General features: G+C 36.7%; 1 protein-coding gene across 3 annotated transcripts in view; it reads right to left on the bottom strand.

Moving 5' to 3' along the window:
• The window catches only part of DHX15 (DEAH-box helicase 15), a 97,779-nt gene that overhangs the window by 28,734 nt on the left and 51,600 nt on the right, over positions 1-17,445 (bottom strand). For all 3 annotated transcript variants that reach the window (XM_038008648.2, XM_038008647.2, XM_008017742.3), the window contains 2 exons: positions 14,388-14,581; positions 267-426 (listed from right to left, as the gene is read on the bottom strand). In XM_038008648.2, coding sequence (XP_037864576.1) covers positions 267-426; positions 14,388-14,581 — 354 coding nt within the window. The remainder of the gene's footprint in view (positions 1-266; positions 427-14,387; positions 14,582-17,445) is intronic.

The raw sequence follows: 17,445 nt of genomic DNA, 5'->3' as shown, positions 1-17,445 counted from the left end.
AGTTACACATATATGTTATTAGATTATAAAAGAACTAGGTGGGTAAGAAATTGAGAAGATTTGACTTAAAAATGCATTACTAAAAAGGGGGAGAAATAAAGTCTAAAATGAAGACACAGCAAAGCAGAAACAAAACAAGAAAGTACTTACTAGTTCCTTCTTTTACAGGTGATTTCTTACAGTTGGTTATTGATCAGTATGTATTCCCCATTTTTATGCCCACATACACACATATATAATTAAATGGAGAGAAGAAATTACTTCACCTTTAAATCTGATCTCTGTCTTACAACTTCCTTCAGAACACCCATTAGAATATCTGTAGCCAGTGTCCTCTCATGAGCCTCATCAAGAATTATTACACCATAACGCTCCAGGAGGGGATCATTCATAGCTTCACGAAGTAACATCCCATCAGTCATATACCTATATTCCAAAGAACATGTTGGTTAAAGGTTCCTTTAGGTCATTTTAAAACCAAACTTCGTGACAAAAATGAAATGCAAAGACATTAGGTAAATTAAAAATAAACTTCTGCCCCAAACAAATGTGCTACTGTTTCACGATCAATTGCAAAATTAAGTTTCAAGAAAATCTTTTTTAAGAGTATACAACCAAACACAATATGCATTATCAATTCTTGAAAAATATCACACTGAAATGTACTGGGAAGACTTTATGACCGATTATGGAACATAACGATCACACGGTTTCACACAAATGCCAAGGCAAAATTCATCATTTTCAATTTCTTAAACCTTTTAAAAACATACAAATATTCAACATACAAAACAAACCAATAAACCATTTTAAGTTGCTTCATGTCACACTACTAAAATGTTACCACATGCAAATAAACATTTTTTGTTAAGCCTTGACAATTCCTTACTTAATAAGCTAACACCAGGCTCTTGGTTCAAAAGGGCTGACAGCGCTTGAGTCTGCCATCCTCCTCCCACCCCAAAGAAATAATCTTAACGCGCAAAAGGAATTTATTAATAAAAGAAGTGGGACTGAGGGGCAGCATCTACACTAAAGAAATGCTGATACATAAATGGAAGATAAATAACAAATGATGTCAGATTGATCAATGAACCAAAAAGGGAAACTAGGCTTAGTTAGGGATGGCTCAAGTGAAGGCAGCTAATATGGACTCCAGTTATCACAAGAGAGGTGCCACGTAAGAATGAAGGCAATCAGATCAAGGGTCAAGGTTGTATAACTTTGTAGGGGTCAGCTATCTCCTGTCCATTCCACTCTGGTTACTGCTGTCACTATGGAAAAAAGCTATTTTCCTTTTGGCACCTGGACAAAACACAGTATGCCTTTAGATGCTTAAGTCACAGCTCATTCAGTTAGATTAAAAACCCATTATTTTATTTACAGATTTAAAAATGGTATTAAAAATCTGAAGCTATCATTTATGATTTCACCATTTTGGCTCTTTTTATGATTAGTCTAACCGAATCTTTCATGGACCAACTGGATATTTTTAGCTCATGCCATCTGTTGGAGCATTAAGTTCAGCAAACTGATAGTATACCACAAAAAGAAGTGAATTCTCTTTATTTCACCTAAACTTAATTCTAAATTTAATAAGCTTTTGGCAAACAAATCCATCTTAACTCATTTATATACTTTATGCTTCTTGTCCTTGGTCATATTTTTAAAAATAAACTACCACATTTCTGGGAGGGACAAACAGCATTAACTATAAGGTTATTTTATGTAAGACCAGGAAAGAAAAAACTGCCAATTAAACTATGACTCAGTGCCTTAAAGACAGTAAAGTATAGTGTATGAATCAGCAACACTATAGCCCGTAGCTGCTTTGAAATTTCTTTGATCTGAGGACATCTGGTAATTCTTCCTGTCTTTCGATATATCACAGACATAAGATAGGCAATACTCTTGTACATGATCTTAGTAGCAGAACATTATAGCTTCCTCTATTTTGAGTTAACTCTCTTAGCTTCAATAGAACTGTCTGTTGATTTGCAGGGCAAAAAAAAAATGGATAGGTTACTCTTCCAACATTTGCTCAAATACTAGCATATTCACACCCTATTGCTCCATTTCCCAGTCTCTTGATACTCAGTACTCATTTCAACATGGAATCATAGTGTGATATTTAATATTTTTGAAGGCATTTAAATTAGCAAATCCTCTCAGTATATACAGACCCAACAATTCACATTCTTTGAGGTGAAAATATGTACAGCTAGATCAAGTTCAAGCATTCACAGGCAATAATTACCAAACTGCCACCAGCTACAAGACCTCAGTAGATTGTAAGATACATTGTAACTTCAGACAATAAAAACTTGAGAACAAAGTCAGAGAAATGACAAAATATGACTTTAAGTTGAAAACTTCTTAAAAGTGGTTTTAAAAGTCACCTTCTTTATTTTGATCCTTTTTCTCCTCACATTCCTCAAGCTTTAACCAATCACAACAATATGGAGCAGAGCTAACCAACAGACATTCCTTTTTATTTTTCTAAGGGAAGAAATGTTACAGATGGCAGACTATAAATACTTAAGTTAGATTAGTGGAAATATTTTATTGTGCTTTATTAACTATGCATATTACAAGTACTAAGTTAAATGGCCAAAACTTCTGTCATCCACAGACAATTCTTAATGGTTCTTCACCACTGACCATCACCCAGTGATCCCATTCCATGAGGTGCTGCACTTAATTACTTCTTGCATCACCAGTTAATATGGGATATTGCTGTTTGTGCAATGAAGAATTTCAAGAAAAATGAAATTTTAAAATTTGGAAGGTCTCAAGAATACAGTCAAACTTACTTCTTTCCCAGTGAAGAAAACGAAAAAACCATAGTTAACTTTTACAGATTCCCAAAACCAGTTACTAAGACTAGGTATCACTGTACTGATTCTCAGTCCTAAGTCTCTACTACATTAACACACTCTCCACAAAGTCCCAGATAAAAGAATATACTGTATATACATATTTAATAGCAAAAAAAGGTATTTGAAAGATATGCCCAGGTCCTAACCTCTGTTACCTACCAATGTGACATTATTCAGAAATAGGGTCTTTGTAGAAGTAATTAAGTTATGAATTTCAGAAAAGATCACCCTGAATTTAGAGTGGGCCCTAAATCCAATGATCAGTATCCTTATAAAATGTAAAGACAGCGAGATTTGAATGCAAAGGGAAAGCCATGTGAAGATGAAGACAGAGACTGTGGTTATAAAGCTACAAGCCAAGGAAAGCCAAAGACCGTTAGCTACCACCAAAAGCTAGGAGAGAATCATGAAAGACTGTTGCCCCTTAGAGCCTCCAGTTGGAACTAGCCTGCCAACATGCTGTTTTTGAACTTCTGACCTTCAGAATTGTGAGTGAATGAATGTTAATTTTAAGCCACTTAAAAAAAACAAATAGAAACAGTACCTGATGATTTGCTATACTGTTAAATGCATGAAACCCTCTGCTTAACAACAAAAAACTAGCTTGACACAGAACTCAGGGAAGGCAGAACCAGGTACTGGAGATAAAAACTATAGTCCATTTTCCTTTATGTAAGAGTCAAGTTTTACTACCTTTCTTAGTAGCAATGAAATATTTATCCAGGCTAAGGAGTGAGTCACAAGAGTAAAATTTTAAGTTTGAAGTTTCAATAACGAATTAATAAACAAAAATGCCACAGGATAGTCAAACTCTACACTTTACTGGGTGCCTTACCATCTACAGTGTTTTCCGACTGTTATAGGGCAGAGACTCCCTTAAAAAGTTATTAGCATCACCGGGGAACTAGTAAGAACTACAAAACTTGAGTCTCATCTCAGATCTACTTAATCAGCAAATCTGAAGGTGGGGCATAGCAATCTGTGTTCTAACAAGTTTTTCAAGTGATTCTGATGATTGCTAAAGTTTAAAAAACACTAGTCTAAATCAAACAAGAAGCAGATTACCTAAAGTAGATGCCTAAAGTAGCAAAAACATCCTTGGAGTATGTAACAGTTCAGCTTTTCAACTGTGACTGCCTAATAAAATATACCAAAAACCCAATGTACTGTATAGTATCAACCCAGCTTAGGTACTTTTTTGCAATAGATACATGTAGATGGCATAGTATAACCACAAGCCAACTGCCAACTATGATCTTGGCAAGATGACGACACCTAACACATCACTAATTCTGATTTGAACAAACCATGGTAAAACATTACATCCTGCAAATATATTACTTATTTATATTTTTGTATTTATATATGTATGTGTGTATATATGTGTGTGTGTGTATATATTTTATGAAACATTGCAAAAAATTATAAACTAAGCCTCAGAAAGGCAAAAAATCATTTTTCTAAAATGAAAACCAGAAATCCCTACCTCAAACCTTATGATCCCTCCCAGTAAAATTCCAACTTGGTTAAATGTTTAAAACAAAAACAAAATAGTAAAATACATGGATTAAATTATTTAAAACAATATTGGGCAGGGTATGATGCAAAACCTGGACATCATAAAGATGGTTAATTCAATACGTGTACAAAATTCAAGTCTCTGTGTTTTATGAAGTGTTATAAAGCAAAGAAATAGATGACAAACTGGGCAAAAATTGCAACTTATATCCAAAGTGCTAACTCCGTTATAAGCTCCTACAAATCAATAAGAAAAAGGCCAACCCACTACAGAAAGATGGGCAAAGCATAAGGAGACATCTAATTCTATCAATTTTATAATACTGCACATTTGGTCAAATTTAAATTCTCTGAAACTGAGATACATTTTAAAATAGCACCTTAAAAACAGCTGTCAACTACGTAGAAATCCTGAGATGAAAAAAGCACCAGTCTCCGATTCCAAAAAGAAATACAAATGGCTAATATACAAAGATGTTCAATTTCACAGAAAATGCAAATTAAAACCATAAAGAGATCCCATTTTTCACTTACAAGATTGACAAAGATAAAAAGTTTTATAATGCTGAGTTGGCAAGGGTAAAGAAACAGATGCTCATTTGCTCATTCCTTACTGGTAGGAGTATAAAAATCTCTATGGAGGGCAATCTGCCAAAAGCTGATAAAATTCAAGTATACTCTATGACCCAAACAATTTCCCTTGTAAGGAATTTATTTCACAGAAGTGCGTGTGTGAAAAAATGTGTGTGCAAGTTTGTAAGAGGATACTGAGGACAGCAAATGTTTCTAATAGCAAAAACTGCAAATAAGAGTTTCCATCAATAGAATTTGTTAAATAAGGTACAATCGTAAATGCTATGCAGCCATTAAAAATAAAGCAACTTAAAACCACAATGAGATACCACTGACTACTTTAGTAGTCAGCATGGCTACTAAAGTCAAAAAATAACAAGGTTGTAGAGAAAAGGGAATGCTTATCCACTGCTGATGGGAATGTATTAGTTCAGCCATTGTGGAAAGCAGTCTGGCAACTTCTCAAAGATTTAAAATAGAATTACAAGTTGACCCAGCAAGGTATACAGAATATAAATCCTTCTACCATAATGACATGGGCATGTGTATATTCACTGCAGTACTATTCACAATAGCAAAGACAAAGAATCAACTTAAATGTCCATCAAAAGTAGAATTCGTTTTCAAAAGTAGCACATATACACAATGGAATACTATGCAGCCATAAAAACATGAGATCATGTTCTTGTGGCAACCTATATGAAGCTGAAGGTCATTATCCTAAGCAAACTAACACAAGAACAGAAAACCAAATACCTCATGTTCTCAGTTCTAAGTGGGAGCTCAACTTTGAGTAAATACAGACACAAAGGGAACAACAAACACTGGGGCCTACCAGAGGGTGGAGGGTGGGAAGAGAAAGAGGATCAGAAAAACTGCCTGTCAGGTAACTGCTTATTACCCAAGTGACAAAGTAATCTGTACACCAGCCTGTAATCTCAGCACTTTGGGAGTCCGAAGCAGGTGAATCGCTTGAGGTCAAAGTTCAAGACCAGTCTGCCACCATGGGGAAATCCCATCTCTATCAAAAACCACAAAAATTAGCAAGGTGTGGTGGCGTGCACCTGTAGCCCCTGCTACTCGGGAGGCCGAGGCAAGAGAATCGAATCGCTTGAACCCAGGAGGCACAGGTCGCAGCGAGCTGAGATTGCGTCAATGCACTCCAGCCTGGAACAGAGTGAGACACTGTCTCAAAAAAAAAGAAAAAAAAAATCTGTACACCAAACTCCTACAACAATTTACCTATACAGCAAACCTGCACACATACCCCTGAACATAAAAGTTAAAAAAGCATAAATAAAGCAACTTGAAAAAGGCATCTATTATAAATGAATGGCACTTTTTAATCCAAGTAATTAGGTTTACTGCTTTCCATATTACCTAGGAAAGCTTTACAATACACTCAGAGAATTACATGGAGCGATGAGGAACGATGATGAAGGAAATAAAACACACAGAGGTTAAGAATACATACTTGTTGCAAGACAAAACTGGGTTTAAGTCTCTGTTTTCCTATTATTGTCTGATCTTGACAATTTCTTCTGTAATGTTCCCTTTGTAAAAATGTGAACAGGGTAAAACTTGTTTAAAATAAACAAAACAATGTACATATATAAAGTCCTCAGGACACTAACTGCCGGGCACTTGGGAAATATTCAATCAACAGAGTTCTATACCACACTCCTTATAAACTAGCCTCTATGTAATTCATAAATTCTTGGGATAACCATATACTTTATGAAACATAATGAATATATACATAACCCTGTCTCCATCACTTGAGTCAAGGGAATTATAGCTGACATGAAATGATAAACCCCAAGCATAGAAAACAGAGTCATATAGATGAACACTAAGTCGTATGTTTCAGAAGTTTAGAACAAGATGAATCTCACACACACACAAAACTATCAAATCTGTGAGACAACTCTGAAAGACTTAAAAGAGCCTAAAAATCAAGCCTTCCAAAAGACTGAATTATCTTAAATTCCAGAAAAACTTGTGTATCTTCTAAATGTTTGAGTTTAAATTCCAGCTTTGGAATTAAATGGAATTCCAAATGACCCATACTCAACAAAATGGCGTTGGTTAATGTTAACAATAAATGAATCTATAGGTCTTCTGTTTAAATGTCCAGGTATAATTTTTCTATTTACAACTGATCTTTTAGATTAACTCACTGAAATCTAGTCAACCCAAATGAGTGCGTCTATTTTTAAAAAAAAGCTTACCAGCATTAATATGCCTAAATAGGTTTATGTGTAGTAATTTCTTTATATATATAAAGAAATATAATCTATATATAAAGAAACATATGTATATATGTAGGTATATATTTTAAAGAGACAAGGCCTTGCTATGTTGCCCAGGCTGGAAAGCAGTGGCTACTCACAGATACAATCCCACTACTGATCAGCTTTGACCTGCTCATTTTCCAACCTGGGCTGGTTCACACTTCCTGGGGCAACCTGGTAGTCCCCCACTCTCAAAGGAGTTACCATATGGATGCCAAACTAGCACACTACATCCCAGAACTCTTGGACTCATGCAATCCTCCTGCCTCAGCCTCCCAGAGTATTAGGATTACAGGCATGAGCCTGTACTTTGCATGAGCACCTGGACTAGTTTACAACCTTAATGTCTATGCAGCCAAAAGAAGATTAAACTACTTTTTTGGGTAAAAACAGGTCACTCAAATGATAGAGTAAGCTGTTGATTCCATCTGTTAAATGCATTAAATGATCACCTAGAATATACATGTTATCATTTTAATGATTTAAAACATAATTTTTTACTATTTTCCATGTTCAACATGTAGGACATCCCAGGAACTACAAGTTTTTGGTAGTTCAGAGTTTCAAAAGTAGACCATAAATCCTTTTGATGTCATATTTGTGAAGCTAGACTTTTGATAGTTGCTGTTTTAAAAAGTATGAGGCAAACATCAGTATAGAACAGGAAATAAAAGAGGTAGTGTTCAATCTGTTATCAAGGTTCGAGAAACTGTGAGCGATCAAATAGATTGACACACTTAGTAAATAATGGTGGTTATTTAAGAATGAAATAACTTTTCTTTCAACGTATGTGTATTATTTTTTAAAAGAAACATAAATACTTAGGTTATTAGTACCCAACTACTTTGTAAATGGAATTCTGAAATAGTTCTTCAGGCCTGGGGTACTATGACAAAATTATTGAGACATTAAATGTGCTGTCAATTAAGACAGTGTGGGAACTTCAACCTTACTGGAAACCAGCTCATCTACCTAGAGTATCAGGAAATGATTGATACTATTTGCTACTGGCTAGTCCATCTGCCTATCAAAGTCTCTCCATCCTTCTCAACTCAGATGAAATACCTCCTCCTCTGTGAAATCTCTATACATTCAAATTACCTTCTTATTGGCTTGACAGCTTACCCCTTCCCAACCAAGTCAGTGAAGAGCCAGTGATATGAGCAGAGTCCTTAAACAATATTTCTTTTATTGGTGAAGGAATAAACAAAGACAGGCTCTATTTCAATCTGTTATGTTCTTAGCAACCATATTACACAATATGAGCAACACTAACTTACTGTAATCCCAACAGCACTACATATAGCAAAATACTGGTTACAATGACAACAAACTACTAGATGTAAATGTTCACAAGGAAAGGGAACATACTTTGAATAACTTAGAATCTACAGTGTTTCAATGTTCAATACATCCAACAGGGCAAAAAGGAAACATCAAACCCTGGATTCTTAAAAAAGAGCTGAAATGTTTGAGACCACAATCAAAACATACAGCTTTGTTAGTGTAAACAGCTAAAATACATTTGGTATGTGTTTCTGAGTTAGATACCTAATCAAGAAAAAATGCCTAAGTTAACAATGGAAAATAAAGACAACTAAATAAAAATACACTGCCTATTCCTCAAATTTTCACAAAAGGGAATATTCTTTCATTCTCAACAGAACTCACAGAAAGCTAGAATGAATGTGTAGGTTCTACTTAATATTTTGTAAGATATTGGCACTGTATAAACAAAGAGAGCCTTCTCTATCTAATCCTAAGTACAAAGGTCAAATTTAACAAAACATGTAGAGCCTCTGTAAACCAAGTTAGCTTTCTAGGAATCAGCAAAAGCCAAGAGAATTCTACTTCTAGGGTGACCACAGTAACTTTTTAGTCCTCTTGTAGAAACTGCCTAAGTGTTAAATAACCACATTTATCCTTTATTCCCACCTCTTTTTAAGAGTCCAATAAAATTACCCTTACCTAACTTACGTGCTACACATGAATTAGAACCAAGACTGCCACATAACAGATGTTCAATAAATTAGTTTATAATTGTTTGTATAATTAATGGTCCTTAAAGTGCCACATCTGTTTCACCTTTACCTCCAGCCCTAAGAGCATACTTGAATTGATTCATTCCAGTGACATGTCAAGGTTTAAGTTTACATCCCCAATTGTAATTCAATTATTGTGCTAAAAGGAACTTTATTAAATTGGTTTTCTAAGTCCCTCTCTAACTGGGTTAACTGGTTAAAAAGATCCAATAATTTCTCCAACTGGAAATCTACCATCATCACCAACAGCAGCAAGAATCAGCAATGCTGACTGACGCACCCCTAAACAGAGTGTCATAAATGATGAAGAGTTGTACGCAGACTACTATATCTGATCTCAGAATAACTGTATCAGGTAGTTAGTACCAGTTCCATCTTCTGAAAAAGAAATAAGCACATGAGGGCTACTTAACATATAGTTAATGTCACAGCTAATAAGTGGGCAGAGCTAGGACAACTCAGACACTGACCCTAGAGGCTATGCTCTAGGATCTATTTCCTTTTGGTTCTCTTCATAAGCCACCTTTTTTTTTTTTCTTAGAGATGGAGTCTTGCTCTGTCACTCTGGCTGGAGTGCAGTGACACAATTCTAGCTCACCTCAGTCTCAAACTCTTGGGTCCAAGTGATCCACTTACCTTACCCTAGTAGCTGGGACTACAGGTACATACTACCACACTCGACTAATTTATTTAAATATAAATCTTTTTGTAGAGCCAGGGTCTCACTACGTTACCCATCCTGGACTCAAGTGATCCTCCTGCCTCAGCCTCCCAAAGTGTTGGGACAACAGGTGTGAGCCACTGCTCCTGGCCTCAAGGTATTTTTAAACGAAGCTGTCTTGTTGGAAACTCTGGAATCTGCATAAGTAGTCTTTATTCAGTTAGTGCTTCAGTCAGCTGTTTCCAGGGGCACCAAAGAATCTGCTATGGCAATGCCCTGTAATTCCCTATCCCATAACCCCTGTTCTGGCTAATCATCACTTTAAATTCAACCCTTGACTTAAATTCCAACTTCTTGGCTGGGAGCAGTGGCTCACGCCTGTAATCCCAGCACTGTGGGAGGCTGAGGTGGGTGGATCACTTGAGGTCAGGAGTTTGAGACCAGCCTGGCCAACATGGTGAAACCCCATCTCTATTAAAAACACAAAAAGTAGCCAGGCATGGTGGCACGCGCCTATAATCCCAGCTACTTGGAAGGGTGAGGCACGAGAATCGCTTGAATCCGGCAGGCGGAGGTTGCAGTGAGCCGAGATGGCACCACTGCACTCCAGCCTGGGTGACAGATGAGATGAGACTCTGCCTCAAAAATAAATAAATAAATCCAACGTCTTCCCACCTAAACTTATTCTCAAATCATTCTTTCACATAAACACCCATATTCTGCTTCAGAAGGTTAATTACAATGTCAAACTTTTTATTACATTATTTGCTCTAACAAGGACAGGGACTAGATGCACTTTTCATTATTATACCTAGAACTGCCCAACACATAAAAAGTACTTAATTATTAGCTGACTGACGAATCATTACATGTATAAATTATTAGATTCCTTCAACATAAAAATCTCTAATTTTATAGCGTAGGAAAAAATAAAAGGTAGCATATCACCTAAAATAACTGTAAAATTACCTACCAAATTAACAACTTCAATCATTATGTTTTTCTACACATACAAGATTATTAAATTGTTTTCTTCCCTAAAAAATTACCAGCTCTTTCAAAAAACAGAAGGTGATTTCCTGAATTAAAGTATGTTACAACCAGGCTGCATGTGGTTGGGTGCCTGTAATCCCGGCACTTGGGGAGGCCAAGGCGGGCAATCACAAGGTCACGAGTTTGAGACCAGCCTGGTCAATATGGTGAAATCCCGTCTCTACTAAAAATACAAAAATTAGTTGGGCGTGGTGGTGGGTGCCTGTAATCTCAGCTACTTGGGAGGCTGAGGCAGGAGAACTGCTTGAACCCAGGAGGCGGAGGTTGCAGTGAGCTGAGATCGGGCCACTGCACTCCAGCCTGGGCGACAGAGCAAGACTCCCTCTCAAAAAAAAAAAAAGTTACAACCACAGAAAAATGCTTCTTAAAAGCCACTGCAAAAGGGCTACACCAGAAGCCAACAACCTCTCTTTCCTTATATCAAAATGAATCAGGTTATTTTACACTGACTAGTCACAAATACGGCAATATATTGTTCCCTGATTGGTCAGCTCTTTAGGTATCTTATTGGGTTTTTTCTTCATAATTTCCACTCCAAGACAACAGGAAAGTATTTTGCAAAAAGAATGTTTCAGAAGAAAAGGATGGGGACAAGCAAACACATAAAAAAGGAAATACAAAAACCATTTAGGAGTAGCAGTTTTGTAAACTTACTTGTCCACTGGGACGGGGTAGCCACTTAAGGCTAGACTAACAGAGTGTGCACTAAGTTACACTAGATCCAATCTTCTGAAAAGAGCACAGTATCAGATCTACACCCTAAAATTGATGAACAGGTATCCCAAACACTAAAGAAACTATGTTATGGACCCTTAATCTGTATGGGGACAATTTAAAGATGTATTATTTAGCTAAAATGCTCTCAAACTATGGTTAAATTCTGTGCTCCTCAAGCAGAATCTGCCTAAGTCAGCCTCTTTACCATCCTAGAGTGAAAATTAAAGTTTGCCCTGGCTACACAATGGATATATAAGCATTTTATATCTATACATGAAAAGAACTACATTTAATGAAACATTCCCATTAGTTAAATTCTTCCTATTAAACACCAAGAGTTACATTTGAAATTTTTAAATTTTAAGCTAACTTACTGTAATAATACACTCCTTTACTTACGTTACTTAAAGGCAACACCAGGTGAGCTCCTAAAAAAAACCCCAATAAGCTTACCCTGTCTTAAGAAAGCTTTTAAAAGTAGTTATAACCTCTAGAAACTGCTCCATAAAAAAAATTACAATGCCAAAAATACTTTGTTTGAACTATAAAATCTGTTACTTGTCATTCCCTATGAAGTGAGCCAAAATCTTTCAGAAGTACTCATCTTTTGAAAGCCTATCCTCCATCCACTTCCTACTACACATACACATAGCACCAATATTGCATAACTTTCTTGCATCCCAATTTCCAAATTCTGTTCTCAACTCAACTGTGGCTTACCAAGAAAAATTCAATGCAATGTGAATCAAGTCAGAATAATGATATTCCTCCTAAAGATGAGTAAAATCTCCCCCTTATTATCCTCAATTCCTTGACATTATCTGTGTTTTAACGTAATATAACATAATGAACTATGATTTTGCTTCTGTAATTGTTAATTATACTATAATTACCAGTGATCAATAACATGGTATCACCAAACTACAATAATTTATTCAGTGAAGATTAAGGTTTAAGTCAAAAACATGCCCCATAAAGTCATAAGGATAAGCTTATTTAAGTATTTTAAAGTTCAACTGCTATTAAATATTACACTGAATAAAAAGTTCTAATAAAATTAGATAAACCAAAGAATTAGAAAAAACTGACACAACTATTGAATGAAGACTGGATATTTTGATCAAATAAATTGTTTTAAGTTATGATAGCTCTGTTTTAAGAAACTATCTCAGAGATACACACTGAAATATTTATATATATAATTATTTGGTATTTAGGATTACTTCAAAATAACATGGGACAGGCAAAGGGTTTGGGGATATGAATTAAATAAGATTGAAATAGTTAAAAATCGGTGATAAACACATGCAGTTTATTATTCCATTCAATTTCTGCGGCCGGGTGTGGTGGCTCACGCCTGTAATCCCAGCACTGTGGGAGGCTGAGGCGGGCGGATCATGAGGTCAAGAGTTCAAGACCAGCCTGGCCAACATAGTGAAACCCCATCCCTAATAAAAATACAAAAAGTTAGCCAGGCGTGGTGGCACACGCCTACGTCCTAGCTACCCAAGAGGCTGAGGCAGGAGAATTGCTTGAACCTGGGAGGCGGAGGTTGCAGTGAGCCAAGATGGTGCCACTGCACTCCAGCCTGGGCAACAGACTGAGACTCCATCTCAAAAAAAAAAAAGAGAGACTCTTGTTTCATTTATTCCATTAACACTATATATCTCTCTGACAACAAAGACTCATATCACTGCCTACACAATGCTCCAAAATGGTTTTTAAAAACCTCAGGGAGAAGATTACATAGATATGATTTTTTATTTTTTTCTTTTTAAAGAAATGTGGTCTTGCTATGTTGCTCAGGTTCAAATGCAGTAGCTATCACAGGCATGATCAGAGTGCACTGTAGCCTTGAACTCTTGGCCTCAAGCAATCCTCCTGCTTCAGCCTACCAACTGGCTAGGAATAAACAGGCATATGCCACTGAGCCCCACTCAAGTCACGTTTAAAAGGACTTAAATGTCACATAAATACAGAATAAGCAGAAGCAACCAGACGGAAATAAGACTTGAGAAAGAATCATTATCAGGTAGCATATATCTCAACTTATGCAGAATGCAAGTGTAAGACAATAAAAAGTTGGTAGAGTTAAAACATTAGAAAGCTCAATATGGTAGTCAATCATCTGCACCACAGCTACAGAGGAATGAGGTCCTAGAGGCAGCTCTAAGAGTGTATTACAGAACAAAAGACTCCTCTTTTTAGCTTATAACAGATGCACGGTAATAACTGCATAATTAACATTAAAAGTCCCCTCTCCCCTAAATAAATCATATCCCATCCTATACATTCTTCTTTCTAAAAGTAGTTATCTTTTACTAAGACATGCCACTTTCCTTTTCTTTCACAATTAAGTCATACGCCATTGTGTCTACTAAAATCACATATTTTACACTATCAGTAACATTTTATCTAAAATGCAGAACCAAGTAACTAAAATCTGACCTTTGAACTTCAATTTCTACCAAATAGCTATATATTACCAATAATCTATAATTAAAATAAGGTCATGTGGTAAGTCTAAGAAGGCCTACTTTGGACAATTCTAAATTTGGATGACATAAGCCTGCACTAGCAAAGTCTTCTACCTAATGGCAGAAAATGGCAAGCAAAGAAAGAAAAGCATCTTTAAAGATATAGTACTTACTTAAGAATGGTTTTCGCACTACTGCAGTCTTCAAATCGAATGGAGTAACCAACTTCCTGGCCCAACATCACATCCATTTCATCAGCAACTCTCTGAGCCACACTCATTGCAGCCACTCTCCTGGGTTGGGTACAGGCAACTCCTCTCTTGGGTCCTGGTAATGATCGCATGTACTCCACACACCACTGCGGAATCTATCAAATAATTTCACATTTAAATTAATTCTCTTCTGCCTGCATATCAAGCACATATGTAACATAAAACACTTTATCTCATTCCAATGATTTAAAAACAAATTCAATTAGGCAAATGACAAAAAGATTTGTGACTCAAAACTTGTAACACAAGCTCTCTAAACCAAGGAACAGTCATGTGTAATACTGATATAACACATACCCCTGAGCTGAGTATACACAGTCAGAGATGCACTCGACAGGGTGAACTATCCCATCATGAAGTATTTCCCTATGCAATTTTAAAAACTCCAACTTACTACAAATTCTACTTTATAACGTTTCTAACAAAGTGTAACTTTTAAATTCTTATATAATTTGAGTTGCAAAATCAAGTAGAAATCATATCCCCTTGTAACTCTGAAGCTGTACTTGTATTTAATTCAATTCAAATTTGGTTGATAAGCCAGCAGAACCTAACTCTTAGCACCCCACTCTTTGGTAATCTTATCCTTTTCCCCTCAGGAGCAGTATGCACAATGGCAGCACCTTAGGTACCATCTTAAAGTCAATTTTAAGAACTGCCAGTCTCAAATTTAACAGGACCTAGAGCCACTTCGTTAAGCGTGGCCAAAGGGGCGGGGGACCCCCAAGCACAAGTTAAGTTGGGTGCCTTGATGGCAGTACATTTCCCCCCAGTTCCATTATCAACATAAGCTAATGGATTCCCTAGTTTTACAGTTTTACAGTCACTTAACTGGAAAAGAACCATGGGGAAAATGTAAGTGCTCACCACATTAAATGGAAATCCACTGCTGGAAGAGCATAATTGTTTTACATCAAAGCTTCCAGAAGCCTATCAGACTCTAATGCTACAGGAAACATGGAGTTTTCTGCACCGTATCAGTACAGTAAAACTGATGAAGAATATTGGTAGCTGGACTATTATTACATTTTAGTTAGGTTGCTTCTGCAATTTGGGGGTAACCTGTCACTGACAAGTATCTGAAAGGGAGGGTTAATTATGCTGATTCTCTAAAAACATCACATATATCTTTAAAACACTTTAAATGAACAAAAATAACTAAAGAAGTGGTATCTATCAGGTTCTGTAAATCCACAGACCTACATATATCCTCAATTCGGCAACCCTTTCACAAGGGCAAAAAGTACTTTCAAAGATCTAGAAAGTGAAAATTCAAAAACCACTCACTGGTGAACTAAAGATATTTAAAATTAATTCAAAATTCTCAAGGCAAGAATGTTCAGATCTTTTGTTTTTTTGTTTTTTGAGATGCAGTCTTACTCTGTTGCCCAGGCTGGAGTGCAGTGGCACAATCTCCGCTCACTGCAAACACCGCCTCCCAGGTTCAAGCGATTCTCCTGTCTCAGCCTCCCAAGTAGCTGCAACTACAGGCGCATGCCACCACACCTGGCTAATTTTTTGTATTTTTAGTAGAGATAGGGTTTCACCATATTGGGCAGGTTGATCTCGAACTCCTGACCTCAGATGATGCACCCGCCTCGGCCTTCCAAAGTGCTGGGATTATAGGCATGAGCCACCATGCCTGGCCAAGAATTTTCAGATTTTTTAATTCACTCCGCTAAAATCGACAGCTTACCTCCACTTGAAAAACAAGACCAACAAGTTAATTAGCAGCTCTCAGGACCCTTGTACACTCACTCTGAAAATGACCAAGGATGCCAAACTACTAATAAATTTACTGTTAAGAAATTAAAACTGAAAAATTGCTAAAATATTAATTGCTAACAATAAAACCTCATTCTGTTTTAATACAAAATAACACTTTCTATAAAAATGACTACTTTTCAAACAAAAAAAACTTAGCTAGAAGAGTGCATTTCCTTATATTTTTACAAATTCTAGGACCCCTGAAATCGTTTCAAGGACTTTTAAGAACTCCCAGGCAATAGCTGGAGAACCAGTCAGTTAATGCATCTGTTCACATTTCTAAGGAACATAGCATTAAGAAGAGAAGGAGGTCCTGAAATATGTAGGCTACTGGTGTATTCAAGCCAGGGATCAGTTCTATTTTTTTTAAGATGGAGTCTCACTCTGTTGCCCAGGCTGGAATGCAGGGGCACAATCTGGGCTTACTGCAACCTCCACCTCCAGGGTTCAAGTGATTCTCCTGCCTCAGCCTCCCAAATAGCTGGGATTACAGGTGTGCGCCACCACGCCCAGCTAATTTTTGTATTTTTAGTAGAGACAGGGTCTCACCATATTGGCCAGGCTGGTCTCAAATCCCTGACCTCAGGTGATCCTCCCGCCTCAGCCTTCCAAACTGCCAGGATTACAGGCATGGGCCACCGCACCCAGCCAGGACTAAGTTATTTTAAAGCCATTCCTCCTTTTCAGCTTCTTCTCTTCCTCCATTTGAGGTCATCTTACAAACTGATCCTCGGTGTTCTAGTCTTCTTGTTTTACACAATATCCTGTGAAGTTTTATATGTTCTAACTTCTGGTATTACCTATAATTCATCAATGCCAATCCTAACTCTAGCTTCCATCTTAGAGTTAATGGTCATTTCCACCTAGTTAGTATCTCAAATTCACACGTTCAAAAGCAAAACCATTTCTCACCTTCCTCCAAAATACTTGTTAATTCCTAATATCCTGACTCCAATCCATTCTTTATTTTCTATTCCCATGGCCCTTCGCAGAATAAAACCTTTTGTTATGACCTCTTACATGGTCTATCATCAGTATGTTCACTAGACAGGACATTTTTTTTTTTTAAATCCTCATCATTCCTCTTCAGTTCAAGAGCTCTGATGGCTTCCAATCTATATAAGATATATTAAGGCTCAACTGACAGCTGCAGTCTCACCTGCCCCACCTCCACCTTCCCAAACCCTCTGTA

The sequence above is a fragment of the Chlorocebus sabaeus genome, chromosome 27 (assembly GCF_047675955.1).
Source record: "Chlorocebus sabaeus isolate Y175 chromosome 27, mChlSab1.0.hap1, whole genome shotgun sequence".
In the NCBI taxonomy this organism is placed as follows: Eukaryota; Metazoa; Chordata; class Mammalia; order Primates; family Cercopithecidae; genus Chlorocebus; species Chlorocebus sabaeus.
This window is presented reverse-complemented; position numbering and strand designations above follow the sequence as displayed.